Source organism: Filicampus tigris, chromosome 9 (genome assembly GCF_054856515.1).
Source record: "Filicampus tigris isolate MCC_2025a chromosome 9, RoL_Ftig_1.0, whole genome shotgun sequence".
NCBI lineage: Eukaryota > Metazoa > Chordata > Actinopteri > Syngnathiformes > Syngnathidae > Filicampus > Filicampus tigris.
In genome coordinates this window covers 14590779-14618024 of record NC_141225.1, presented here as the reverse complement: position 1 = coordinate 14618024, position 27246 = coordinate 14590779, and the positions used below count along the sequence as shown (strand labels likewise).

At 41.0% G+C, this 27246-nt stretch overlaps 3 protein-coding genes across 7 annotated transcripts; 2 read left to right on the top strand and 1 right to left on the bottom strand.

The window, feature by feature from the left end:
* Positions 1-728: 728 nt before the first annotated feature.
* Positions 729-4036, top strand: cyb561d2 (cytochrome b561 family, member D2). Its single transcript, XM_086040436.1, has 3 exons — positions 729-1091; positions 1164-1201; positions 1874-4036. The coding sequence occupies exons 1-3, from the start codon at positions 959-961 to the stop codon at positions 2375-2377; spliced, it is 675 nt and encodes a 224-aa protein (XP_085896562.1). The 5' UTR covers positions 729-958; the 3' UTR covers positions 2378-4036.
* Positions 4037-18377, bottom strand: rad54l2 (RAD54 like 2). 2 transcript variants are annotated; one of them, XM_086040429.1, is made up of 22 exons: positions 18030-18377; positions 16937-17162; positions 16489-16798; positions 15697-15833; positions 15459-15599; positions 15003-15238; positions 14722-14904; positions 13686-13819; positions 13407-13603; positions 12964-13306; positions 12697-12874; positions 12388-12585; positions 12160-12278; positions 11397-11512; positions 11073-11172; positions 10763-10968; positions 10522-10694; positions 10242-10438; positions 9947-10131; positions 8870-8959; positions 8701-8793; positions 4037-6730 (listed from the first exon to the last, which is right to left on the bottom strand). In XM_086040429.1, exons 2-22 carry the CDS (start codon positions 17109-17111, stop codon positions 5754-5756), a joined length of 4488 nt encoding a protein of 1495 aa, XP_085896555.1. In that variant the 5' UTR covers positions 17112-17162; positions 18030-18377; the 3' UTR covers positions 4037-5753. The 2 variants fall into 2 exon arrangements, with proteins under 2 accessions (XP_085896555.1, XP_085896556.1); XM_086040430.1 differs by lacking the exon at positions 18030-18377 and adding an exon at positions 17711-17756.
* On the top strand, positions 18159-26740 carry bap1 (BRCA1 associated deubiquitinase 1). 4 transcript variants are annotated; one of them, XM_086040432.1, is made up of 18 exons: positions 18159-18362; positions 18453-18602; positions 18894-18923; positions 19042-19096; positions 19395-19527; positions 19622-19741; positions 20417-20478; positions 20568-20710; positions 20810-20888; positions 20965-21088; positions 22123-22264; positions 22346-22515; positions 22969-23099; positions 23215-23678; positions 24971-25206; positions 25285-25377; positions 25468-25540; positions 25846-26740. In XM_086040432.1, exons 2-18 carry the CDS (start codon positions 18566-18568, stop codon positions 25977-25979), a joined length of 2226 nt encoding a protein of 741 aa, XP_085896558.1. In that variant the 5' UTR covers positions 18159-18362; positions 18453-18565; the 3' UTR covers positions 25980-26740. The 4 variants fall into 4 exon arrangements, with proteins under 4 accessions (XP_085896558.1, XP_085896561.1, XP_085896560.1 ...); XM_086040435.1 differs by lacking the exon at positions 18159-18362 and having other exon boundaries at positions 18390-18602; positions 22397-22515; XM_086040434.1 differs by lacking the exon at positions 18159-18362 and having other exon boundaries at positions 18390-18602; positions 24974-25206.
* The last annotated feature ends 506 nt before the right edge of the window (positions 26741-27246 follow it).

The window sequence follows — 27246 nt, the reverse complement described above, 5'->3', positions numbered from 1 at the left end:
TGACTTTCCTGGTAGAAGTAAAAATTGGGAGAATATTCATAGAACTACCCATCCATCCATTTTCTATAGTGGTTTTCATCTTGGCCAGGTCACCACTGTAAAAGATAGATAGATAGATAGATAGATAGATAGATAGATAGATAGATAGATAGATAGATAGATAGATAGATAGATAGATAGATAGATGGATGGATGGATGGATGGATGGATGGATGGATGGATGGATGGATGATGGATAGATAGATAGATAGATAGATAGATAGATAGATAGATAGATAGATAGATAGATAGATAGATAGATAGATAGATAGATAGATGGATAGATCAACTATGTAAAAAATAATGCTAACTCATTGATTTCAGCAATTCATTACAAATGATGAGCAATAGGCCTACATCTAATTGTCATCCTAATGTTGATCTTTGAGCATATACTGTAGTAGCAATATTGCTATGATGAATAAAATAAAATAAAATAAAATTAAAACCCAAACTGATGTGATTGTTCAGAAAATACAAGATTAGTCCTTAGGCCACTTTTGAATGAATTGGAAAAATAAAATTAGACATCTGACTGTTTTTTTTGGGTGACTAGCAAAGCGCATTATCAACACTGACACTATTGTAAAAAAATTGAAATACTGTAAAACCTAACCTGTAGAAGCCGTAAAACATATCGTTTTATTATGAAACGGTAACCGGAAGTAACCGGAAGTTAATTGTTTTCCCGGCATATCACTGCCAACACGCCACATCAAATATGTCCATTATTCCTCATATCGCTGTGATATGATCGTTGTTTGGTCATGTAGGTTTTCTTGAATGACCTACTTGATGCTTTTAATTACGGTGGTTTTCCTTCGGAGTTACCTTTGTTCCCGCTTCGTTTCTTTCGAAACGGTTGGCGTGTGTGGATTGCCAAAAGCCGTCAATACTGTTCATTTAGTATTTGTCGAACATGGCCCAAAGCAAAGAGGCAGAAGCGGAACCTCGACTGTTCGCTTTCGCCCGAGTAGTTTCCGCAGTGCTGACACACTTTCTCGGCATAACCCTCACGGGCTTCGTCGCTGTTCTAGCCCGACCTGGTACAAGTGAGTGAGCTATTTATTATTCTCACACAAGTTTATGTCTTATACTTGACCAATTGATGTAACTTTTTACAGGTTGGTTTTCCTGGCATCCTTTCCTCATGACACTAGCAGTAAGTTGGATAGTTTCAAAATAAAGCTTGAAACACCTGACACGTTTACATTGCTGTGATTGGTCAATGCGGAACATACAGCAGGTTTACTGCCGTACTGCATTTTACACGCACACACACACACACAGAGTAGTATTCGTGTGTTAACAAGTCAGAGATGTCAGGAGCTCTGATTCTTGCTGAGATTGGCTGTTAACCACACGGTTAATTCCAGGGTAGCATATGCTTCTTGCGAGTGTTTTCATGTTTTATTTATATGTATATTTTTATATTTGTGTCATATATTTTCGACTATGATTTCCTTTCTAGGTTTCTACATTAAGAATTTTTAGGTGGTGGCCCTATTGGGCCACCATGAGCCATGTTTTGAGCCATGCCCTGTCAGAACTGGCACAGCCTGTATAGTCATTATAATAAATGCCAAGAGTGAAATCTTATTTAGTGTGGCGCCCAATTCGAAGTTTGCTTCTAATTAAAATTTTGGCTCGCAAGGCAAATAATCGACCAAGCAACGATTTGTAAGTTGGAAGACTAGACTAAGTCGAGGTAACCAGAGGAATGTGTGCTAGAGCCTTTTATTGGCTCTCGTTAGATTGGGAAGGTGTACCTAATGTTGTGGCCACTGAGTGTAATGATGAATACAGGGCTGGTTATTGTTTTCCTTTCCACCAGTTCTCCTTCTTCATGACAGAAGCCATCCTCCTCTTCTCGCCCCACGGCTCCCCGATGAGGAGGTTTTCCCACAAGGTGAAAGGTCGCGTGCACTGGATGCTACAGTGTGCCTGCGTGACGTGTGCCGCGCTCGGCCTGGCAGCCATTTTTTACAACAAACATCTGCACGGCAAGCCTCACTTCACCTCCTGGCATGGCCTGCTGGGCCTGATCACGGTTTGCGTGGCGTCCGTCCAGTCGCTGGCTGCCGTGCCCCTCATCTACCACTCTCTGGCCAAAGGCTGGTCACTGGCTAAACTCAAGAGGTACCACGCGACATCAGGGCTGGTCACCTACCTGCTTGGTAGTGCCAGCCTGCTCCTTGGCTTGACATCTGTGTGGTTCACCAAGTCGGTTGGTGATTCCATTTGGTACCTGGTGGCACTTTGTCCTGTTATTAGTGCCCTCATCATCATGAATCAAGTCACCAGCGCTTATGTGGCAAAGAAACGTTTCCAGGCCTAATTGGCAGAGCTTGGCGTAGCCTATTTCCCGCCTGCATATTACAACGACCCTCGTGGTCCCAGTCGGTCCGAGTCAGCCAAACGACGTCGAGAACAGACTTGGCCTGTACCACGTCACACGCAGGTGCCACACTCCTGACACATGGCCGAGTAAGGAAAAAATACAAACGGAACGCAGTGGCCATGCCCAGCTCTGCTCACTGGTGGTGGGAAGTAATGAAGTCCAAATACATAGCTGTGTTCAGTTGATTTTTCACATTTTTTCTCATTTTTCATTTTCCTCCCTCCATTTGAACATGGATATGTGTACTTTACTACTTTCAACTCCTTACTTTGACAAAATAGACTTTCTACATTTTTCCCCCCAACTCTGAGGATGACAACACAATGTAAAAAAAAAAAAGACATGAATTGAGTGAGGTAAAATCAACCACGATTGAGTTCTTGGGGACTTACCCATCTATGGTTTTATTTAGGAAAACTGTTTGACATGGGTGTCTACAAGAGCCATAAATGCCTTTTGTGCCAGCCTAGAAACGGCCAACTTTGGCTGTTCAAAAATTCTAAGCTGAAGAAACACATAGCTAAGGTATGTTTTTATTTAGTTGTTGTCACTACTTAATTTAGACTTTTTTTCAGTCAATTCACAATGTGAGCAAAACTATGATAACATAAAAGCCTAATCCAACACTAGCAATCTCTTGATTTGAAAATAAAACATTTTATTCTTGTGTGTTATCAAAAACGAGTATTGTATGTAATTGACAGTAAAAATTCATTTTGTGTGTTTCAGAGTGTGCTTTTTGACTTTTACTTAACGTTGAAGTCAAGTCAAAAATTCTGCAGCAAAACCCTTCCTTTTATTCATCTCAGGGGGCCGCCATTTTGCCATTTGCTGTTGAATGTCACATGATAACCCCCCCAAAAAACAGGTTCACTGTGTTTGGTAATTACCTGAGCCCTTAGGCACTATGATCAGTCGAAAGCAAATGGAAAAATGGCTGCCCCCTGAGATGGATAAAAACAGATGGATTTCTTTTGGTTACCGGTAATTCATATTCCACAAACACAATATTAATCATAATGTTATTAGACCACTGCGGCCAATTATTATTGCAACGCCAATTTTTGACTTGACTCCCGCTTTATGTAAGGAATCGTTTTTTTATACTTTCAACTGTCTTTTTTTTTTTGGCACAAGCATCAGTACTTTTACTTAAGTAGTGTGTGAGTACTTTTGCCACATCTAGTCCAAATGAAGGCTGCAATATGAATTCATAATGTTGTTACTGACACTAATGCAGGGACTATGGTTTGCATAAAAGGCCACAGAAGTATTTATATGAGTAACTATTTGTTTTCACAGCAAATATGGCAACTGAATACATTTCTGTCATTTATTTCCATATTACGTTTTTATTCCACAAGAACCTCAAATGAGTTTTTTGGTGGTTCTTGATTATGACTTTGTGGACCAAAATTTGACAATAATGTATCATTTTTTTGTCAAATGTTTACATAATAGGAGGTGTCAAGTGTGTGGGCCAAAATTGACTTTGTCAGATGTCATTCTGTCCTGCTTTTAGATTGACTTGAGTTGTACCTCTGAATGTTATTGACCAGCCAAAGCTGTGTTGTTTATTAAAAAGCACACTGAGTATTCACGCAATAGAAGTGTTTTATTTTTAAAATAACATTGATAACACAGTTATTTTCTGCTTTTGTCTACGTGGCATGGATCAGCCATCTAACATAGGAACATAAGGTAATAAAAAAAATAAATACATTTCAGACATTAAACACACTGAAATGAGAGAATCTACTTTTAAAAGAACACATTATGAAATTATAAAAAGTAATTAAAAAATTAAATATCCAATCCATAAAAATGATCCAACTAGACATGAAACAACAGATTTCAACATAAAGCGATGATAGCCAACTTCAAATTCTAACGAGGGTACAAATATAGACATTGACTCTGCATCTTTTCCATAATCCACCTATTAGAGCAACTTTACAAGATTCCAAGACAGGCTAAAGAAAAATCATATTGCAAGAAAAAAAAAAAAAAAAAGAAAAATCTCCACCAGTCTACTGTAAAAACTCTCTTTACATGTTAATGCTGTTTAGTCTCATGCCCTCCTTGTTTTTTCTACAGGCTAATAAAACCACTGTGTCAGCCTGTTTACAAACAGATTCCTAAATCTAAACACCAGTCCGGCGTCATCACAACATAAATGACAAGGCTAGAGAGCAGCAGAGACCTAAACACACCACTGACAGACACTACTTACACGGGAGGCCCTTGCAACTTGTTGGCTGGTGAAGCCCACAGCGCCACCTGGCCCGGCCGGCCACAGTCACTGGTGGGCGTGAGTGTGAATGTTCTGATGCAGACGTTGACATTGAATAAACACTCGGACCGTGATGGGAGAAGTTTGCATTCCGCAAATGTCACATGAGTGCTGCTTTAACTTGATTGGTTCTTGTTTTAGAAAACAAGAGCATGTTCACATTTGTTATCACAATGATTAAAAAAGAGCAAGTATCAAGTTAAAATCAGAACACTCAAGACCTCTTTGTGTTATTTAAGGCTAAATATGACAGAACACAGAGTGTGTACTGAGGGCAAGTTAAGATACATTCATTTGAGCGTTAACAGGGGGGGGAAAGTGACACCTCCCGAAAACCATAACAAAACAATGCAACTGTTATTTTTCATAGATGCTGTAATTATACACCTCCCTACACACTGAAAAGTATTTAACTTGAAATATAAACAATGAGGATAACTGCTATGTACAGATATCTACATTGATGTGATGAGTCATGGAACCACAATCTCGTCGCAAACTCGGATGCTACACATTTCTGCAGACTGAAATATTTCAGTTTTGGATGGATTTTTTTTAGTTGTTTATTTTTGTTTAAATGTCTGGCCTGTGAAAACAGTCTGTGGCCAAAGTGAGTGTAATGAATTTTAGGGTGGTGTGCAATAAAATCAGCAGAAATTCGTCCGGTGAGTGCTGCTACAAACACTTGCTCCATTTCACAGCAAATCCAACACAAAAGGCAGTTTTATTCAGCATAAAGATTTGTTACTTTTTCAAAGATGCGAGAGGATTCTCTTGTTGATCAGGTAAATGTGTCGCTGTGTTGCTGTTGGGACAGTGAATGCAGAAAGAACTAAATACCCGAATGGCTAAAAATAAACATCCTGGAATTTTAAAATGGAACTGTTTATCAGAAACAATATGACGCAAAATGACTCAGGGTTGTTTTTAGCAGAAAAACTATTATTCGTCAAATCGCATCCCATTCTCATCAGCCTAACCATGATTAACCTTTGTGTCCAACTGCCCACGTGTGACTCTTCAGTGTCCCGTCACCTCAATGACATCATCATCTGAACTATCGCCTCCATTCTCCACACTCTGATACCTGTCCGGCTGGGTCAGAGCCGCCCCCAACAGGCTGGATGTGGGATTGTTGAAATGGGAGAGGAAGCCAGGCGTATTTGAAGAAGAGTTTGCTGTGGGGAAACCTGCTGACCCGGAGAGAAGAGGGCCGGGGAACATCCGGGGTTCGGGGAGCAAGGACTGACTGTAGTTGATTGGGAAGCCTGACGAAAGCAGGCCGGCCACATTGGGGCTCATCAAATATGGGGGCAGAGAACCCGGTGCCAGTGAGGAAGTAGCCGCGGATGATGATGCCGACGATATGGGGATGGTGTTGGAGGGCGAAGAGAGGGCGGTGGATAGAGCTGATGAGGAGGGGGGAGGGAGTTGTCCGTTGCCCGGGGCCGAAGGGAACATGGTCTGCAGGTCTGCCAGAGTCTGTCCTGGTGTCTGAAGGAATGAAGATCCACCGCTTCCACCCATCAGAAGAGGGTGAGTCATATGCCCCAGGCTCCCCAATAGCGAGGAAGAGTTCAAACCCACTGGTGGAAAACTAAGCCCACTGGAGTTCAGGGACAATCCGGGGAAATGTGATGTAGCTGGAGTCCGTTTGGCCGTGGCGCCTTGACTTTCAGTATGCTTGCGTTTCAACCCTCGGGCCTCTAAACCTGAGCTCAAGAGGTCGTCGTCAAGTGGTGGGCGGAGGTCTGGAATCAGATTGCCTCCATCGCCCACCGCCGTGACGGACACATCTAACGGGGAGGAGAGTTCGTTTCCCGCGCCGCCGGTGCCGTCGCTCGTGGATGCCGTGTAGCGGCTGAGCTCGCGGAGAATCTCGGAGCTCAAGGGAGATGAGGACTGGTGCTCCACGTCAATGTCAGGTGAGTGCTGCAGTTGTTCCCCAGGGGAGTCGCAGCCATTGCTGAGTGGATGGATCACAGAACGTTGGCTATCTGTAGAGGGGAGGGACATACAAACCATTAAAAATAAAACTTTTTTTAAAAATAGATAATGTAGTATTGGGATACTAGTAATCCCAACCAACAAGTTTTTTTGAGATATTAGCCGTCGCTAATACAGTTCTTTTGCATTTTGCTTTTGACTTGCAATGCAACAATTCTCAAAGTGTGGTACTTGGGCACACTCTAGTGGTACGTGAAGGAATTACTGCCCAAGTACAGTTCAGTCGTATTTAACTATGTGCAATTGTCCAACATTTAGACGCGGTGTTAATGTTCAAACTGCGTAATGTAACTAACTTGTAAGAAAATTACTTTCATGAACATTTACACCTGCTACACTATTGTATTATAATGTTGGTACTTGAAGTGCTCAGTACTTGGTGTAAAAGGTATGAGAACGACTACGTACAAATGCTGTAATGTGGCAGTGAACCTGATTCAACACGCTTCACAGCAGTTTGGCAGATGGTAAACAACTCTTTAAAAAGGAGGCTTCAAGCTGTTTGTTGCTACTCTCAGTTAAACATTACTATCAAAAAAAAAAAAAAAACGAGAATTACATGATGTGAATTAAAAACAACCACATAACTGTCTTAGACCCCACTTGCATAATGATAATACATGATGGGAAACAGCATTGGCGGGCTAAAGAATAGTACCAGTGTCATAGTGTTTTAAACCCTTTAAGCAATGTTCATTTGAACATAAGTGGTGTCGGAACACTTACTGAATGTCATTTTTTTTTTTTTTAATTTTGGGGCTTAATTATATACACAAATAGCGGGGTTCCAATGTAGACAGATAATGTAGACAGATAATGTAACAGTGCGTACAGGCATTTATTCTTTATCCTGTGCAAAGAACGATCTGCTAGCTTAATGCTAACACATAATGGGAAACGGCATAGCTGGCCTAACATAACATATAGAATCGGTGACACAGTGTTATGGCCCTTTAAACTTTAAAGGGTTTGCTTTAAAGATCAAACCAAAGGCTATTTGAAGACAAATAGTGGTGCAACACATGTAGCCAATGTAACAATACTTACAAGCTTATATGCTTTATCCTCTGCGAAGATCGATTAATAATACTACCATACTGAAGAGCTGAGACAGCCTCCATATACAGTATATCTGTATGTCTGTAAAGCGCGCACACACGGCACACGCCATCAAGCATTTGTCGCGCACTTGCAAGCACACTAACAGCAGGCACATCCCGGCTGCCTCACGCTGTCAACAATCTTTCAATACTTCTGATTTCAAATTAATATTGCTGTTAACAATATATATTTATAACCATCTATTGCAATAGTAATTAGATATAATAATAATAATAATATGATGATGATGATGAGGATGTGATGAAGCTCCAAATGTCAAGTTGCAAGGGCATCTTAGTGCACAGCCCGCTTTCGGTCACCCTACATTATTTTCTTATGCTAACTCATTCACTGCCATTGACATATTTATTTGTCTTTTCACAATCCAGCCATTCAATCCCAGGAACTTATTGATATTTTGTTTTCAAACGTTAGGGTAAAAGAGGGTCTAAAAATGTCTGGCAGTGAATGAGTTAATATTGTGTTGATTGGTATGCATGCTGAGGGTCATTGTCATGCTGAAGGTTTGGGTGCCAAAATGACTTTGCAAGTGTTCATTTGGAAGTCCCTCCATGCTAAAGCTTCAATTCCACAGGAAAAAAAAATATGCCCAAAGCATGATGCTGCCACCACCATGCATCACTGTGGCTATGGTGCATTACAAAGGCGACATTTTGCAAAATAACAATCCCATCAGTAAACATAAGGAAAATGTGCTACAGTCTGATAATATGACGCTATATTATTCAGCCACTGGCACACAACACTCGCAACAACTCCACTCGCCTCCCTCCACACAGAATTATGACAGATGAAACCCGTTGTTTAATTACAATAATAAATCAAGATGCATTTGTACCTCTTGAAACAGTTGCGCCCCCGGCGGATGGTCTACTGATTTTTCCAGATCTAATTGCAAAAATTCTTCCATCATTCGTCCTTATGTAAGTACCTGTGGACATGAAAACACCTGATGATGGACTCAGTACACATGCAATGAAATACAGAATGAACGTTGTTGCATCTACCTTTAGATCCTCTGATAACATGGATGCTCTCGCCAGCGCGAATTCGAGCTTGGACATCTGTTGTGCTGTTTGCTCCTGGGATGAAAATGTCTACAGATTTACAGACACAGAACATGAAAATACACATTAATTAGGGCTGAAATAATGAATGGAGTAATTCAAATACTTTGAATACTAAAAAGGTCAAAGAAAAATAGATGCCTCAAAGCATGGCAGTGATCATTTTTCCACATAGATTCAGGTTACTGCAGACTCACGCACCAGTGTGTGTTATGTTGGCGCGATGGTGGCAACTGGCAAGCCAAGAAACTCAAAAGTGTAAAAGACAGGGAATATCCAAAATTTGGGATCATTTTACACTTAAAAAAGAAGATGAAGTGAAATGTGTCCACTGCAAAGCAGAACTAATTAACACACCACAACAGCATGTCTACATTGATGTTAACTAAATTTAATATAGTCTACTATTGCGAGTTAGAACATATTGTAATGCTCCCACAACCCTGTCAAGGATAGACCAAGCTATATGGGACAAAATAAACACATAATAAGTACATTCATACACAAGCTGCAACAGCCACAAGTGATGCCCGGGCACTTAACAGTACGCAAACTAGGTATTGGTTATCCACTTAACAGCAGGCTGCTAACCTGAGCTCACAGCAAACAGCAAACTCCATACTCTCATTCGTTGACTCCCACGTCACTCACCAGGCCAGTCATCACTTTTTACCTCATTGACTGCCAGACATTTTCAGACCCTCTTATCCCCTAACGTTTGAAAAAAATTTGAAAAAAATATAAATACGTTCATTGGATCGAATGGCTGGACTGCGAAAAGACATACATTTGTCAATGGCAGTGAATGAGTTAAAGCCACACACACTCAAAGACAAAGATGGACCACAATAATACCTGTGCCTCACGTGACCTTTTTAGTGATCACTTGATTAATCAAAAGGGGAAATCAGTACAATAATTGATTCTAAAACAATTCAAAAGCTGTAACCTTAATTTTAATGAGTAAAAATATCAGAAATTATAATAATAATAATAATAATTAACATCACAAAGTACCAGTTGTGGTGACAATCCGCTGAACATAAACGCCAGCCTTTTGCAGGAAATTGACAGGTAAACTGCCAGGGGAGCTGGCCCCCGCCATGCCCATGACAACCTGGCGAGGCATCATGGGGATCGGGGTCGACTGGATAGGCCTCACACTTGCTACTGGCTTGTCGTCAGGCCGGACCATAGGGCGCCTGGAAATAGAATCGTATAAATGAATGAGCTGGCCATTTGACTATGATGACATTTGTGAACTGCTAGTCAGACCACATTAAATACAATGAACGCCTGACTTGAAACTCACCAACCACGTTGACTGAATGCGGGTATGTTAGCAAGCACGTGGTTGCTGGTTGGATAATAAGGGGCATAGGACGGTCGAGAGTAGGGCACAGAAGCTCGTTTTTCATCCTCGTAGCTTTTTTTGGCTGCCCGCTTCTCCGCTTTGGTCAGTTTGGATTCTTTCCGGTCCACTAACAGGGATTCATGTTGGAAAGGTTGCTGTAGGCACAAAGGACAGACCTCACTGCATCAAAAACATCATGTAGTATGTCAGTTCAATATTAATAAATTAGTCATTGTACTTTAGTGATGAGATGTGGGTAAAGCTGACAGGCTGCATATATGACCGGCTCATTTTCCAAAGCCCTCAGATTGATCTTGCTCGCTTCAGGTTCCTCCTCAACAAAATGCAACAGTGACTCCACTTCCTTTCGAGTAAAGTTCAGCGCCGGGTTCAGGTCATCCACTACGCGGTCTGCAATCACAGCAATGCGTTTCAAGTAAGTTACTTGGCTAGCATGGAAAGCAATTTCAATTTCTTACCTGACATGCCCTGTTTGGAGACCTGTCTATCATAGATCTTCTTCTCCAAGGTAAAGTCACAAACCAGGCGGTAAATGTAGCAGGGTTTCTTCTGACCATAGCGGTAGACCCGGCACACCGCCTGGGCGTCATGGCACGGGTTCCAGGAGGCATCGAACACAACAACACGGTTCGCTCCGATTAGATTCACACCCAGGCAACCCGCTCTGAGATAGGAAAAAAATTGATACAAAAACATACACGTTTTAGTGCCTGTCAGTGGGTGGATGGACGTTTAAGGAAATGATGCGGGAAAATCTGTGACACACACCTGGTAGACAGCAGGAAGAGCAACGATTTGGTGTTCTCTGGGTCATTAAACTGATTGATTAGGCGCTCTCTTTCTGAGGAAGATGTACTCCCATCCAGTCCTACACAGAGACACATTTTTTTTTTTACAATCTAAGAGCTGTTCAGTTGTATTTAACATTTAAGTACATTTGCAGTTAATCATTTAGAAATGGTTGTGTTCAAACATTCATTTAAGGACATTTTTTCTTTTATTCAAATTTTATGTACAATACATTCTAAGAGCACAGAACCATTTTTTAATTCAAATTTGATGTAAAATACATTCTAAGAGCACAGAACTTACGATAATAATTGAGATTGCGAACCCAGTTGGGGTTCTGATACTTGGTGTCGTCTTGCGATGGAATGGGTCTCTTTGCTAAGAAGTCCTCAATGACTGTCAGGGTTGACAAGCTTTGACTGGCAATGCAAGAGGAGATTATCAGAGAAGTGAGTGCCGATGCCACGATTTGAGGAATACAATACATGACTAACGAGCACAGTTAACTTATTGTACAATTTCTGCTTTCTTAAAGTTGAAATCTACTCAAACATTTTTTTTTTTCAAGAATATGTTGTATGCAGGCCTACTAGTTGAAACACGGCATTCTGATTAATATTATGTTTGTGGAATATGAGTTAAGCAGCAAAATCCATCCCTTTTTAGCCCCCTTGGGTGGGGGGGGGGGGGGGTTTCATTTTGTCACTTCTGTCAACTGAAAACGACACCACACCTGCTCAGGGCTCAGGTAACAACCAATCACGCCTAACCTGTTTTCTGAAGCTGAGTAGGTGGGTTAACTCTTATTCCACAAACGCAATATTCACCTTACCAGAATGCCTTGTTTCAACCAGTGGGCTAGCATAGAACATATTCTTGAAAAAAGTATGTTTGGGTTGACTTCCCCTTTAAGATTGAAGGCATGTAGTAGGATTAACATATTTATTTCTAATCTAATGGAACAAAAGGGGAATTAATTAAAAACACTGTAAAGTCAGCGGGACTCTTCTATAAACTGCTTAGTGGTGGATTTGCATTTGATGCAACAGACACTTAAGCGTCTTACCTGAAGACCAAAATCTTGTCTCCTCTTCTGACGCTCTCGTCGATCAAATGAAAAAGCAGCACCATTTTGGCAGAGTGTTCCAGAAGTCCTATCTGGTAGTTTGACATAATTTCCTTTGCCTGTGACAAAAACAAGATAAATATAGTCGAGAGCCTGTAAATGACCACTGGGTATTTTTTTTTAAAGCGCTCACTTCTACAGCGAATGGTTATGAGGGTGACATCATACCCATTCATAAGTGATGACTTGATTGCTTCGATCCTGGGAGGGATTGAGCAGCGGCGGAATGTTATTGGCTTTGCTGTTGCTGGAGTCTGACACTTTGCCTTTGGGACCGCCGGCGATGTCGTCAAGGTCCAGATCCTGCTCGTTTGCCTGATTCTCTTTTTGTACAGCTTCATAAAGCACATCTGGGTGATTCCAGATCTAGCGTGAAGATGATTTAAAAAAAAAATAATAATAAGTTTTATTGCCCAAAGGTGTACGATGAAATCCTGCATGTCACATTAGGAGAAACTTCTGATTCGAAAGTCTTACCTTGCAGCATACACAGAAGGCCTTCAGAGGGTTTAGACCAAGCCACCCATTGTTTCCCGCCTCTCTGAAGCGATTCATAAACTCAGTGTAAAGTGCTTTCTGTATAGGAGATAGCCGCACCAAGATTACATGCTCCATCTTAATGGGAAGCTGGTGTTGCAGAACATCATGGCCCCGTCTACAAAGCAGAAAAAAAAATATATCACAATTAACGCGTGCTGTAGCTATTTTTCTTCCAAAAACAAACAATTTAGGAACCCTGCTCACCTCTGGACAAAGCCCTCCAACAGGCTGTGCAGCACATGGCTACGGTAACGCATCAAGCGAACGTCCTGAGGCGTGCTGTCCATACATTGCCCGTTCAGAATGGGCCGCTCAAACATGTTGCTGAACTCCTGCCGTGTGCCTAAGAAGTCCGGCCTAACAAAATCCACCATGCACCAGTACTCAATGAGATTGTTCTGTAAGGGGTAACCTGTCAGAACCACTCTGCGCCTCGAACGGATATTCTTTAGAGCCTGTGACGTGCTGGCATGATAGTTCTTAATGCGATGGCCCTCATCACAGATCACCACGTCCGGACCAGGTCGTAGAATGGACTTTTCAATACCTAAATAAAAAAATGATGACACAAGGGTGTATTTATTTGCAGTTGTATATTAATCACACATTGACGGTACTATTATGATATACTGATGAGTTCTGCTCGCCTTTCATGAGTTCTTGTTGTCTATCTTCCTCATCTAGATCAATGATAACAGGCCCCAGAGGCTTCTTTGATTTTTTCTTTTTGCCCGTAACAAAACTCTTCTTCATTGTTAGGAGGCGGTACATCTCATAGCCCATTAGCAACACGCCTCCATTTTGGCTCCAGTCCTCCACAACCTTGGCCCGGGCTATTGTGGTTCTGCAGGACAAACATCCAGGTTGATCAACACTTTCAACAGTGGACACGGGACAATAATTGTGCTTTGTGGTGTGCAACGTACTTGTGCTCATCATTCAGAATTTGAACTTTGAATGTACGTCCGGTAAACAAAGTGGGGTCAGTCTCAGAGGAAAGCGCTTCCTGTGGTGGGAGCCACAGATTAAATTCTGCGAGCCAGTTCTGAAGTGTGTTCACCTAAAATGAGAGCAACAAAGAGATCAGAGATGAGTTGGAGCAAAATAAGTACTAAGGCAATGTCTAACTATGATGACGGTAAGAAAAATATGCGATCGGAGAGGTGTGTAGAGCAGAGTTACGCAACAGCAAGAAAGTGAGAGAACTTAACCAATGCAGACAACTACATATTGTGGAGCGCTGTGGCACGGGTCAAGGAAGAAACCATTTTATTTTGGTGCGGATCTGGATAAGGTTGCAAATTCAGTTGAGAATGAGAATCTCCGTAAGGTCGACAAAAGTGAAAGAAAATATTAGATTTGTACTTTGTTACAATTCAAAGTAAAATTTCAAGTTATTTTACTCCATTCATGCCCCATTACTCCTCACATTTTATCCAAAATCATTATTTGGAAAGTCATTTATATACCGTGCAAGTCAAAAGTTTGGAAACACCCTAACTCAGTGTTTTTTTCCTTTCATTATTTAAACATTTCCTGAATAGTAGATTCTTCCTTAATCGACATTTTGAAGAACTATTGATGGAATTATTTGACAAACAAACACATGATAATCATAACAGAATGCTTTATATATTTGATTCTTGAAAGTCGACACATTTTGCCATCTAACAGCTTTGCACAGCTTTATATTTTCCGTCAGCTTTATGATGTGGATGATGTTGTGGATGATGCTTTATGACCTGTAACGACTTTAAATCCACAACTGTGTATTATCAGGAATTAATATCTTGAATTTTGTCTTAATGTGTTTGAGACCATTTCAATTTGAAGCTGTTTCCAAACTTTTGAGTGGCATTGTATGCACTTATAAATAGCTATATACAGGAATAAAAGAGTGCAGACACGTTGAAATGAAAACAAATAAACTGCGCACAGATGATATCGACTCCAATTACTCACAGGAACAATGGCCAAGACAGTGTGAGCCTCAGTATTCCGCAGCAGGATGTCAATGAAGGAAATGACCTGCAGTGTCTTGCCAAGCCCCATGCTGTGAGCCAGGATGCAACCAAAACCACTGCTGCTCTTGTAACGCTCCAGAGACTCAATCAGGTTATCATACAGAAACCTGATACCACCAATCTAGGGAAAAGATGAGTTGAAAATGTCACACTGACACCCTGAGAGGAAAAGTATAAAGCATTCTGGCAGATGACAAATAAAGCACACTGTAGACATACCTGGTGAGGTTTGACAGCCCTGGCCAGCTGTGGTGCGAGATAAATGTCCTTCTCCTCCGCAGGGTGGTTGATATTAACCATCACGCGGCCCTGGGCATCAGGCAAGTTCAGAGCATCATTGATGTGCGCTCCACTGCTCTCCTCAGTGCCGGCGGGGCTACCATCGTCCTCCTCATCGCCCGACTCACTGCTTATCTGCAGGGCGTCCTCGTCCCCAGAACTGAGTTCAATTATATCTGTGCCATCAATAAACAGAGCGTAAGGGCTTGCCGCACATACCATATTTCTGCCTGTAGTGGCCGGGGGCATTTTTTTTATTCAGTTTTAGACAATGTCATTAAAATAAAAATAATTGTATTATAATTTTTCTAGAGACTTGTCAATTAGTGTATTTGAGAAAACACACACAGGGATTAATTGGGCATTAGCGTCATCAAGAACTATTATCTCCATTACCATCTCTAATAGCTAGCTCAGGGAGTTTTGGTTCCATGTTTTCATCTTCATCACCGCTGCTGTCCAGGCAGATCACATCCTGCTTGCCGAGAAGAGCGGGGACCAAGTGAGACACCTCTCCCAAAAAGGAAGTTGGGTCCACTGTTGGAATAAAAAATTCATCGTCTTAATTAGTCTCATTTTTAGTTCTCCGAAAAATGATAAACTGTTATTTGATGACAGGAAAATAAGCACGAACCTAGTTGGGATTCAAATAAAGTTGGAGCTGGTGTAGGGAAGTCTTTCCTCTGTTGCTCCAGACGTTTCCGCCTCTCCATCTCCTCCTGTTGAGCAGCCTTGGTTCCAGCCTCCAGCTGGTCCTCCTTCAGCAGCTTTCTGTTGGAGTCAAACAATAATGTCTGGAAACAGTCTGATATGGTGAGTAGTTTCTAATATTTTGTTCACCTTAAACAAGGGGCAGAGTACTGCAATCTACCATACGTAAAGGAATTTTGGTTTAAAAAGTACTATGATCAAAATACTAATTTTAGATGACATTTTACTAATTGCGTTAGTGCAGTGGTTCTTAACCTAAGTTTGTATATATGTAATATGAGAGTGTCACTTGCCATGGTGAAGTCAAACATTCCTGAATGTATTTCTGTCAGGCAACAGCAAAAGTTACATTGATTTGCACTAAATATCCATCAAGTTCTGTTTTGAATTTTTTAGTGAAATTCATGATTTGTTGGTTTGGTGATTTTATGTGCAACTGATCATTGGTCATTTGTACACTGACATTCGATTTTTCCAATTACGACGAGGTTGGTGAACGTATGAAACTTTCAGTGTTCAGTACCGCTAACAAGGTGACGAACAACTGCATTTGTGTAAATATTTGTATGCTTCAACTTCTGTATAAGTCATCTCATCATCCTCATTATATTTACAAAGGTATCTTTTGATTCATCTATTGTAGTGTGTCATGCATTATCATTCAATAACATGTCAAGAAGCTGTATTGGACAGGAAATGTAAAACACATACGCACCTGATATTTTTCCTCATGTGTGCAGGTTTGGCAGGCTTGGAGGGTTTGGACCGTTTTGAAGGCTTGGAAGATTTGGTTAGTTTAGAAGCTTTTTCTTTCTTTGATTTTCTGGAATGTGTCTTGGTCTGACTTGATTTGCCAGGGCTGCTCGGAAGTTGAGAGCGAGAGGTTGGTCTGGAGGGCGCCCTGGAGGACGGCTGGGATTCAGGCCGTGATGGTGGCTCTGAGGAAGGATCTCCAGAGGTAGCTGAGGTGGAGTCCCGACTTTCTTGAGATTTTTCATTCCAGCTTTGTGCACTAGCAGGTTTTCCTTTGAAGAGAACAGTAGTTTTACATTGACTGAGTCTGATTTAAACAGTACCTGTTTTTGTGTGACGTGCATTCATTAATGAGAACATCTGCTTCCATTCATGCTACCCATGAGGTCACGAGAAATAGAAACACTCACCCAAACTGTGATCCTCATCATCTCCACAGTTTTCATCTTCGTCCTCATCCTCCTCCTCCTCCTCATCCTCCTCCTCCGTATCGCCATTGTCTTCCTCTTCATCATTTTCCTGATAATCCTCTTCACTGTTAAGGCTAGCCTCCAGGTCACTTTCTGAAATGGCCTCTTCAGACATGGCGTCTTACAGGGCTCTCAAACTATTACCTGCACACCTTCATCAGGGGTCCTAAAACAAACAAACAAACAAACAAACAAACAAACAAACAAACCGTTTTAAAGAAGAGTTGATGTAACATGAATGTATACTTAGTGATTGGATATTAAAGGTTCAAATGACATAGCTGCCCATAAAGTATCAAAGGACATAGCTCGCAATACACAAACAACAAAACTTCAAAAGAAGAAACCTGTCAAGAATCAGAGTCAGAATTGTTTAGTTAATAGATCTGTGTAGCTTCATATTTAATAATATAAGTTTACAGTATTTTACCTGACGTGAGAAGTTACTCATTTGGTTTAAACTATTGTTAAATTACACAACTGAACCATAACGTAACTATAATACCATAATGTTTAAATATATACATACTGTAGCTCACGGATCGTCAAATTAATAAGAATTATAGGTGGATGAACTAGTCACTGACGACAACCGAATCTATTTTTCGCGAATCCATTTGAATAATGGATGCATAAGCAGCTAGCTGAAAGACACATCTACAACATCTATAGCTTTTCAAAACGCTGAGGACCAACCACAATTGTTGCACCTACCTGCTTCTATAATTCAACTACAGAACAATTGTTTCCTGCCTTACCAATACGCTAGCTAGTTATAAAACAACACACGTAATTGCAAACCCCCGCCCCCGACTATTCGCGTTCATTTAAGCAGTACAACAATCCAACCTTATTTTGCAGGAAAACCCATTTGCTTAAACAATGGGGTTCATTTTCCTTGTGATAATGAAAATGTATTTGTGCTGTGTGTTTCGCTCGGACTGATAACGTTAGTCGACATTACTTACATGCTAACATTCTCGCATAGCCAGACGCGCTAACTATCGCAATCATTTATATTTAAGCAACATACCGTGGGAGCATATGCGTAGCACGCTTCGGCAAATGTCGATGTTAATGCACAAAGCGACCGATCAATTCATTTGCAGGCTAATTGTAAAAATACAACGATAAACGTTTCTCCTCATTTCCAATTTTTTCCCCAGTGTTACAGTGTATTCCTTCCTCCGGGTGTCGCAGCCAACCAAGCAATGTTCCTCCAGGACCCTAAACCCTTGAATGAAATTGAAGTATTCAGTTATATGTGTTCGCTATATTTCTTGAAGGAACCACACAATCTTCTATTTAAGGCAATGGTGTTTCATTTACAATTCGTTTCTGTCTCTTCCAAATCCATAAAAATGAGGTTAGTATTGTTTTTGTGTGCGATAGCCCGTCGATTGTTGATGACGCAAATTGGAGGCGGCCGATTCTTGTCTTTTGTGTTTATCTTCAGCTCGTACTTGTATGGTGAATGGATAGGCGCGGTCAAGATTACTACCTCTTCGCCGATGGACATGGACAATAAAACCGCTTAAATGGTAGTGTGCACTGAATGCAAACGCAAACATGAACAAAGGGTGGCTGGAGCTCGAGAGCGACCCAGGTGAGTTATTTCAACAGATTCACAGTAACGTTACGACAGCTAGCTTTAAATAATTTTTCATTCAAGTTGCTCCTCTCCATTCGTATGATCATGCTAGGGAGACGCTTATATATCAGCCATATACAGCTTGTTGTGTGCAGTTTATTTACCATGCATTTGGGGAGCAATCGAGCTTGCTGTTGCTCAATCATCATCATTGTAGCACACAATATAAATGATTGATATTTTTAGCCTCCTGACATGGACGTTACGAAACGCTGTGTTAACTGCATATTTTTTTCTCATTATTAGGATTGTTCACTTTGCTGGTTGAAGATTTTGGTGAGTAGTTCAACCTTTATGTTATTTTGAATTGTAATAAAGACAATACTGCAACAAAACCATCTCATTCTTTACTGGAAAATGTATTTAATGAGAAGTTCTTTTGCATTTCCTGTAGGTGTTAAAGGCGTACAAGTCGAGGAAATATATGACCTTCAAAGCAAATGTCAAAGGTACGTGTTCTGTATTCCCACCAATGTTTAGCAGGCGCATTGTCACGGTGAAACATTTGCCCTTCCACAACTCTTCTCCCGCACTGAAGGAAACAAATGCTGCAGAATCTCTTTGTAGACATGCTGGTTAATCATATGGCCCACATCGCAGGGGAAGAGTCATAGTTTTTAGTTTTGGCTTGAATTATCTCTTTTGTGACACCAGTCCTGGAACCTCACTGACACACCTCGTACACTGCAAACTCATACCTAAAATTCTGTAAAATCGAATTGAGGAATCCTTAATTTTCTTTTCCAGCCCAGTCTATGGCTTCATCTTTCTATTTAAGTGGATTGAGGAGCGTCGATCCAGGAGGAAAGTTAATACTTTGGTGGATGAAACCTCTGTCATCGATGAAGAGATAGTTAATGATATGTTCTTTGCACATCAGGTAATGGATCACGGACCTATCAAAAACACAATATTCAAGATGATATTAGTGAAATAACATTTGAATGCTTACTTGCTGTAATTTTTCACTTTAGCTGATACCAAATTCGTGTGCCACTCATGCCTTGCTGAGTGTGCTTCTGAATTGCAGTGGTGTTGAGCTTGGCACCACCCTGAGTCGCATGAAAGCTTTCACAAAAGGCTTCAGCCCAGAGGTAAGGGTTTTCTGATATATGTATGTCTGAGAAAAATGTACTGTACTAAATTAATAAGTTCCTTAGATTTGTTTTGGGAGACTGTAAAACCAGTTCACTTGGGGAATGGAAATGATCAGATTTGTTTTAAAGTTTAGAGGACACCGTTGAAGGGCAGAGCTTTATTTATCTACCATATGTGACATCCTCACTTATTACTTTTTTAAAGAATACAATTTCTTATGTTGTCCCAGCATCACAACTGTCAAAATTGAAAGCCAATTTTGCTGTAGCATTTGAAAAGACAAATATCCGGCCCTTCCAACATCAGCCATGAAATTATCGTGGCATCATATAATGTGATTATGTGATTGAAAGAGTTCATGTGTGCAACAGCTAAAAATGGTCCACATGAAATCAGTGGCATGATTAGTGTATTAGAGACTACTTCTCGGTTAAAGCTTCACTGTAGAATATGTTTATTACTTTTTTTTTCACTCCTACCCCCTTTTGTGAGTCTCCTTTTCCTATAAGACACTTTTAAGGGATTGGGGAAATCCTAACAGCACGATTAATCCTCAGTCATGGCCCCAAGGCTAATGGCAGAAAACCTTGTGAACAAAATGGGCAGCATAAATGTGTGTGATTCCTCTCGTTAAGGTCACGTACAAGTCTAAAATGGCGTCTATTTTGCAGAGTAAAGGTTATGCCATTGGAAATGCCCCTGAGCTGGCCAGAGCTCATAACAGCCATGCCAGGTAGGCTACCATTACATTTTGCAAATGATTTCATCCTATGTTGGAATAATTTTTTCCTGAGATCCCTCTACCTCTCTGTTTCTATGGAGACCGGAGCCTCGGCACCTTCCAGAGAAACAGAATGGGATTAGTGCAGTGCGAACCATGGAGGCCTTCCACTTTGTGAGCTATGTCCCTATCAAAGATCGCCTCTTTGAGCTTGATGGCCTCAAGGCCTACCCTATTGACCATGGTAATATTGGATGCTGCAGTACTTGTGTTTGCAGAATTTTGGTACTTTGAACGTTGTAAATAAGAACATATAATAATATTGTTTTCGGAACTCTTTTAGGACCATGGGGAGAGGAGGAGGAATGGACGGATAAAGCTCGGCGGGTCATCATGGAGAGGATTGGACTGGCCACTGCTGGGTGAGTGTTGAACCAGTCATTGCTAATGGCGTCTCCCTAGCTTCACTGTCAGCGCTTGTGCCCCTCTCGTTCTCAGTGAGCCATATCATGACATCCGCTTCAACTTGATGGCAGTGGTGCCGGACCGTAGGATGAAGTACGAGTCCAAACTGGAGGTTTTAAAGAAGAATCGACAGACTATTCTGGAAGGTCTACAGAAGGTGCGAAATACCGTTAGACAGTTGGGGCCCAGCTTGGGCTCTAATTACTGGATCAAAACTGAAAATCGCGATAGTCTCAGTAATCCTCCTCCATATGAATGTCATGTGACTGGAGTGAGAAAAACTGCAGCTACCACTAATGCTAGTTTTGTTGAACTCCATGAGGGAAGTAGACCAGATGAGAGGAAGAAACATGCAAGTAACTAGCACAACTAACAGCCCTGAAACTGAGGACCCACTAACCGCCACCCCTTCTCCGAGAGCTCATTTATGTCAGCAATATGGGAGCATTTCGTTAAGGGGCTTCAAAGAACATCCTCAAGTCACGGCGTCCATGTTAATTCAGCTTCAAAGACACGTCCCAAAATAATTTAAGTGGGGCAATGGAAGAAAACACAGGCACAGTCTACTCTGCAAAGTGTATATATTAATAAATTATATACATTATACATGTAATCAATATATTATTCTAAATTAACATAATAAACATATTTATAATATGTTATTGTATTGATTGATTTATGAAGATGTTATATTTACGATAGTTATTTATAAAGCAAACTCAAATTGACGTATCGTCCTTGCCCTAGGCCCAACAATAGTATAAAATCACAGTACACATACATGCAATGAACATGGGAATAATTTTTGTGAATCATTATTAAACTCTGATCTGACTGATAACATGAATTTTCTTCCATCACTTGTTTGGTAGCAGCCATCTTATGTCCTTACTCAGGGTCACGGCAGCTTGTAGCCTAACCCACTTGACATATGGTGACGGTGATAGACAAACTACACCCTGGACTCACTGCCAGTCATTGGTGATTTTTAAAGGGTGTGAAATGAACCCTACCCAGCTGCATTAGTCAGCTATGTGAACCACTGCACTATGTCCCTGCCCCCATTTTACAACTGTTCAAACGTACTGGCCTTGCTGTTCTTTTCGTACTCTGAAATTGTACACTCCTCTTAGTCTTTGCTATGAAATTGATGTTTTGTTTCAGAAAATAATGAATTTGCTGTGCCTGCAGATGATCCGACTCACCCAACCTGAGCTTGTCCAGGACAAGAAGCAGCAGGACTCGTCCACGCTTGACGGCAGCACCAATTCAATCAAGAAAGAAGCAGATGGGGAGCTAGTAACATCCCAAGGGGCTGATCAAGCTTCCCCTGGTGCTTATTCCTCCATTCTTGCAAATAGTTTTGTGGATTCTAAAAAGATGCACTTTAAATAAAATATTGTCTCCTTTATAGATTCTGTAGATGAGTCAGGAGGGAAATCTAAAGCTGCCCCCATTCCTTCAGGAAACACTAAGTCCACAGGAAAAGCACCCGGGGGAGGCTCACAGCAAGTCACTAACCCTATCGTTCAACGTTTGCCTGCCTTCCTCGACAATCACAACTATGCCAAGTCACCGATGCAGGTGAGCGGGGTCAAGGCTCTTGAATCTTTAATGCACACTCATCTTTATCCAGTATGGAACAACAACAACGCATAATTAAGAACCAACAAATGGCAAGAATTTTTGTCTGTAGTCCTGCAAACACTTTAAACACTTTTAAGCTTTTATCGTCTTCAGGAGAAAGCTCAGTGGGAGATTATATTATTCCCCGCCTTTGTTTGTATGTTTGAAGCTAACACTGTGCTCAATCTATTTTTCATCAATCTTAATGTATCGGTGATGAAATCATTACATTTTGATGTAAGTCTGCAGATGAATTATTTTTAAAATGATAACTGATAATGGTAAAAACTAAGTTATACTGCCACCTACAGGTCATGACAAAGTTCAGCCCTCCTGTTTGGAAATACTGTGTAGTCAAAGGACTTCAGATGCTGCAAACGTTTCACTAAATGAAGATACTTTGATTGACAGGAAGAGGAGGATCTTGCTGCCGGTGTTGGACGTTCTCGAGTGCTGGGACCTGCACGGCCAGCATACTCTGAGGATGAAGATGACTATGAGGATGAGGAGGAAGTCACAGGATCTGCAGGAGCATCAACGAGGTTAGTTTCCTGATTGATTTATTTTTCCTCTTCTTCCTGAACACACCAAAGAGTACCCTCGATTTACAGCCTTGGTAGATGCATGATTTCACTTTTTCAATGTTCTTCTTTCTAGGTTTAGACGGAAAGCAAGTCTGCGATCACGAACAGGAAGGGTCGTAACTGGAATGGAGAGCCAGATTGCCCTCAGTGTCTTGGCTGAGAAACTAAAGAAGGAGGCCCAAAAAAAAGATGCCCTCAACACACCGCTTTCTGTGCGCACCGAAGGCCGCACCGGCGGCATTTGCATCACTTCCGCTTCGCAGCCCTCACCCACACCCAGCAACGAGAGCACCGACACGGCCTCGGAGATTGGCAGCGCCTTCAACTCGCCGCTTCGCTCACCCGCACGCTCGCAGGCCGCCACACGTCCGTCTAGTCCCGTAGCATCCCATCTGTCGCGCGTGCTGTTCGGAGAAGACGAGTTGCTTCGACTAGACTCCCGACATAATCGTGCTGTAAGAGAACTGGGTCCGTCTGTCAGCGTGGCCTTGCTACACTTACTGGAGGATGGAGTCATCTATTCCCTTCCACCATCTGGTGAGTATCCAAGTCGCTCACTCTGGTTTAAGTTCTACAGATTTACTCATATAATACATGTCAATGGCATTTATGGTTATGCGGCCATTCCTGTCTGTTTCTTGCGGTGAATATGTTCTAAACCCATTTGCAATGACTGGAAATCCATGATTTCAGTGGATATAAAACGTCTTCACTTCCCTGTCCAAATGCCCGATTTTTTTTTTGTAATATCCAAAATGAGACCCAGGAGAAATTATTTCAAAAGTTTTTCCACTGTTAATGTCACCTATAACCTGTTCGGTTGAAGTAAAAAAAATAATCTTTTGGAGAGGAGAAATTAAAATAAAGAACTTGGATAATGAGGTTCCACAAATGTGCACACCATCTTATAACTGTGTTCAGAATTAACTGATCAAATTCTTGTCAAATGAGATTCAGCACACACCCGCCAGTGCCGCCACCATTAACCCCAAATAAATGTGATATGTTCTGTTATGGTTTTCCCAATATTATTTTTCCTTTCTCACAGAAACCCAGAGGTTTTGTAATAACACTAAATGGTGTTTAATTCTGTTCATAATTTCCTCCTCAGTTGCAACTGAACAAAAACGGTCCCAAAGCATGATGCCACCACCAAATTTCACTGTAGCTATGGTGTTCTCTTTAGATGAGCACTGTTGTGTTTGCTCTGAGTATCATATCATACTTTTTGGAATTAAGGCTAACAAGTTCAACCGTGGGTTTAAAATTTTGTAAAAACATATTAGAACTCACATTTGAACAATTTGAAATTTGATTGACTTTTTGACCAGAATTCTAAAACGTATTTGTGGCGCATACACAACCCTGCTCATCACCAAAAGACCACCATACCTACAGTGGTGCAAGGTAGTGGTAGCATCACTTTTTTGGACTTGAAACAGATCCCAATAGTAGTCCATGTTAGGGGAAAGCCTTATGCCTTCTGCATGAAAGAAGAAAAATGTCAGGAAAATCCTACTAGAACATCTTCAATTTCATTTCTGGTTAATCAGAGGCACTTTAAATTATGGCAGGTGTGCACTGACTCCACTTATGCCCTCCTCCTAGCTCTTGCTTGCACATTTCTCCAAATAAGAAGCAGAGTGTGCTTGCTTCATGCTGGCTGTCACTCTTTGTTAAAATAATGGAAATGATCATTGATGCTACGGTAATTGTAATCCTTCAAACAACTACTATTTAACACACGGAGCAGCAACACATGCAAACAGAGCATAAAATAATACTCACAGTCGTATATATTTTCTCTGGTCTGTCTCTTCTCCTCGCAGCAGAATTGGCTGCAGATGCTGTCAAGCCGCCTTGCAGTCCTGAGAATGTAAAGGACAAAGATCAAACGGAAAAGGAAACGACAGACGAAAAGGACAAGGGACCATCTGCGGAGGTCAAGAAAGAGGAGGTGGAGGAGAACAAAGATGGAGAAGATGTGAAACCGAGCAAGGAAAAGCTCGATGCTCTCGAGCCTGCTACAGACAGGAAGCCCCCAGGGGATAAGTACTCACCCAAAGTAAGTCCAAAAATGACAATTTCTGCCGTGTGTGTAGAGCAGAGTAACGTAATTAAGACACTGTTCTGTCAATTGCAGGAGTTGCTTGCACTGCTCAAGTGCGTCGAGGCAGACATTGCCAATTATGAAGTGTATCTAAAGGAGGAAGTCGAAAAGAGAAAGAAATACAAAGTGGGTTTAATATACTCACAACCACTTAGTGTAATTTGGCAGGCGGTTTGTATTGGATTCTCATCAAAATGTTTGTCTTCCTGTATGCAGATTGACGATCAGAGGAGGACCCATAATTATGATGAGTTCATTTGCACCTTTATATCAATGCTGGCCCAAGAAGGTAAATGTTGTCCTCTCACTTGTCCTTAGCCTCGCTCTCTTGCCTTTCTTAATCTTTGACACACCTTGTATTGTCAGCTGACAGGCAACTGATCAATATCAAAGTTAATACGCATGTAGACCAGTAGTACTCCCAAAATAAGAGAGCTTCTCATGTGAATCATACTACACTAACTTGTCTTACAGTGTTACATCCCCAAAAATAACAGCACTAAATTTGCAAAGAATTTGCATACTAAAAACAACATGACTTGTATTGCGGCCTTGTGCTGTGTATTTTAATTTTAAATTGGTTGGTCTCTGCAGGGATGCTAGCGAGCCTTGTGGAGCAGAACATTTCGGTGCGTCGTCGGCAGGGAGTGAGTATCGGCCGCCTGCACAAACAGAGGAAGCCTGATCGCAGGAAACGCTCCCGACCTTACAAGGCCAAACGCCAGTAATTTTAAACAGTCTTATCTCAGTAAAGTAACGTCTGGCTGTAAGGATCAATCGTAATCATTATGGTTCAACAGAAATCGCCACGTTCATGACGTGAACTTCACCATGTCGCCGGTTCATTGTGGCGTTTTAGTGCCAGCCTCGTCCTCTTCATGAAACTGACCAAATTGTTTGCTCAGTTTTTTTTTTTTTTATCATGTGTGTATAAATGCAATACCTTTTTAGTGATATAGTATACTGATATTTACAATTTGTAAATATGGAAACAAAGGAAATGTATTTAGTGAACTTGAATGCTCTTTGGTCACGCAAAGTTTGATGTTTTTGGATACTTCTTCCACAGACTCATGGTCAGCATAGTTTGACCCCCCCTCGCCCCCCCAGTTATGAATTATTCAGTGTCTATATATCATAAAATTACATCTGCTAACCAAATGCTATACCACCCATCAAACACACCAATATTTAAAATGTCATTCCTTTTGGACATTTTTAATCATTTAAGGTAACACCTTTTGATGAAACTTTTTCTACTCGCTATATTTTTCCCCTCAATCTTCTGGAAAAGTTAAATAATCTCTTGGGGTTTTTTTTAACTAAAAGCTCTCAGAGTGCAGTAATAATTAATTTGCATGTGTGTACAGTATGTGTGTGTCTTGTACATATTTATATGTTACTCTGCTCAGCTGGAACTCCCTGAGCTCAAGTATTATTGCCATTGTGCTTTCCATTTCATACTGCAATAAAGTCAATTCAAACAGTGTGTTCTTTTCCAGATTTTTTTTTACTCTGACAGAAACTGTTGACTGAGGATTGTACTTAATTTTTTTGTTATCCATCGATAGGTTTTCTATAGTGCTTATCCTCAGTAGGATCACAGTTGATCTTGACAGTATTGTTTTTGTTAAACATGTTGGGGGATTTCTTTTTTTAAAATAACCATTCCTCTGGGGGTTTTATTCATTTTTAGAGATGCATACCAGAACAAATGTTCTTGTGGACTGTGTGGGATGTGGACTATAGATTTGCCATCCCTGACAATCATCTTAACGTTTTATTTTTTAATACATTTCTGAGTAACATAAATGTAATTTGTGTTGAAATTCCAGGTTTTATGCAGACTGAACAGTGTTTCATTGCTTACTAATGCTACTGTTGCTAACCCTTCCACATATTCCCCCCAGCAAATTTGAGCACTAACACAATAATCTTCCATAATGGCTCTCAGGCAGCTGCATGCAAAGTTAAACTCGTGTGTGATATTTTCAG

What these genes read in the sequence shown, in the direction of transcription:
- bap1 (XM_086040432.1), top strand. Translation starts at nt 18,566, where the DNA reads ATGAACAAAGGGTGGCTGGAGCTCGAGAGCGACCCAG. An exon ending in CAAAAGGCTTCAGCCCAGAG is followed by an intron (nt 19,742 to 20,416) that starts GTAAGGGTTTTC and finishes TCTATTTTGCAG; the next exon opens with AGTAAAGGTTATGCCATTGG. An exon ending in GGCCTACCCTATTGACCATG is followed by an intron (nt 20,711 to 20,809) that starts GTAATATTGGAT and finishes GAACTCTTTTAG; the next exon opens with GACCATGGGGAGAGGAGGAG.
- rad54l2 (XM_086040429.1), bottom strand. Translation starts at nt 17,111, where the DNA reads ATGTCTGAAGAGGCCATTTCAGAAAGTGACCTGGAGGCTAGCCTTAAC. An exon ending in TTTATTTGAATCCCAACTAG is followed by an intron (nt 15,600 to 15,696) that starts GTTCGTGCTTAT and finishes TTATTCCAACAG; the next exon opens with TGGACCCAACTTCCTTTTTG. An exon ending in GCGGATTGTCACCACAACTG is followed by an intron (nt 8,960 to 9,946) that starts GTACTTTGTGAT and finishes GTAAATCTGTAG; the next exon opens with ACATTTTCATCCCAGGAGCA.
- cyb561d2 (XM_086040436.1), top strand. Translation starts at nt 959, where the DNA reads ATGGCCCAAAGCAAAGAGGCAGAAGCGGAACCTCGACTGTTCGCTTTC. An exon ending in TCTAGCCCGACCTGGTACAA is followed by an intron (nt 1,092 to 1,163) that starts GTGAGTGAGCTA and finishes AACTTTTTACAG; the next exon opens with GTTGGTTTTCCTGGCATCCT. An exon ending in CTTTCCTCATGACACTAGCA is followed by an intron (nt 1,202 to 1,873) that starts GTAAGTTGGATA and finishes CCTTTCCACCAG; the next exon opens with TTCTCCTTCTTCATGACAGA.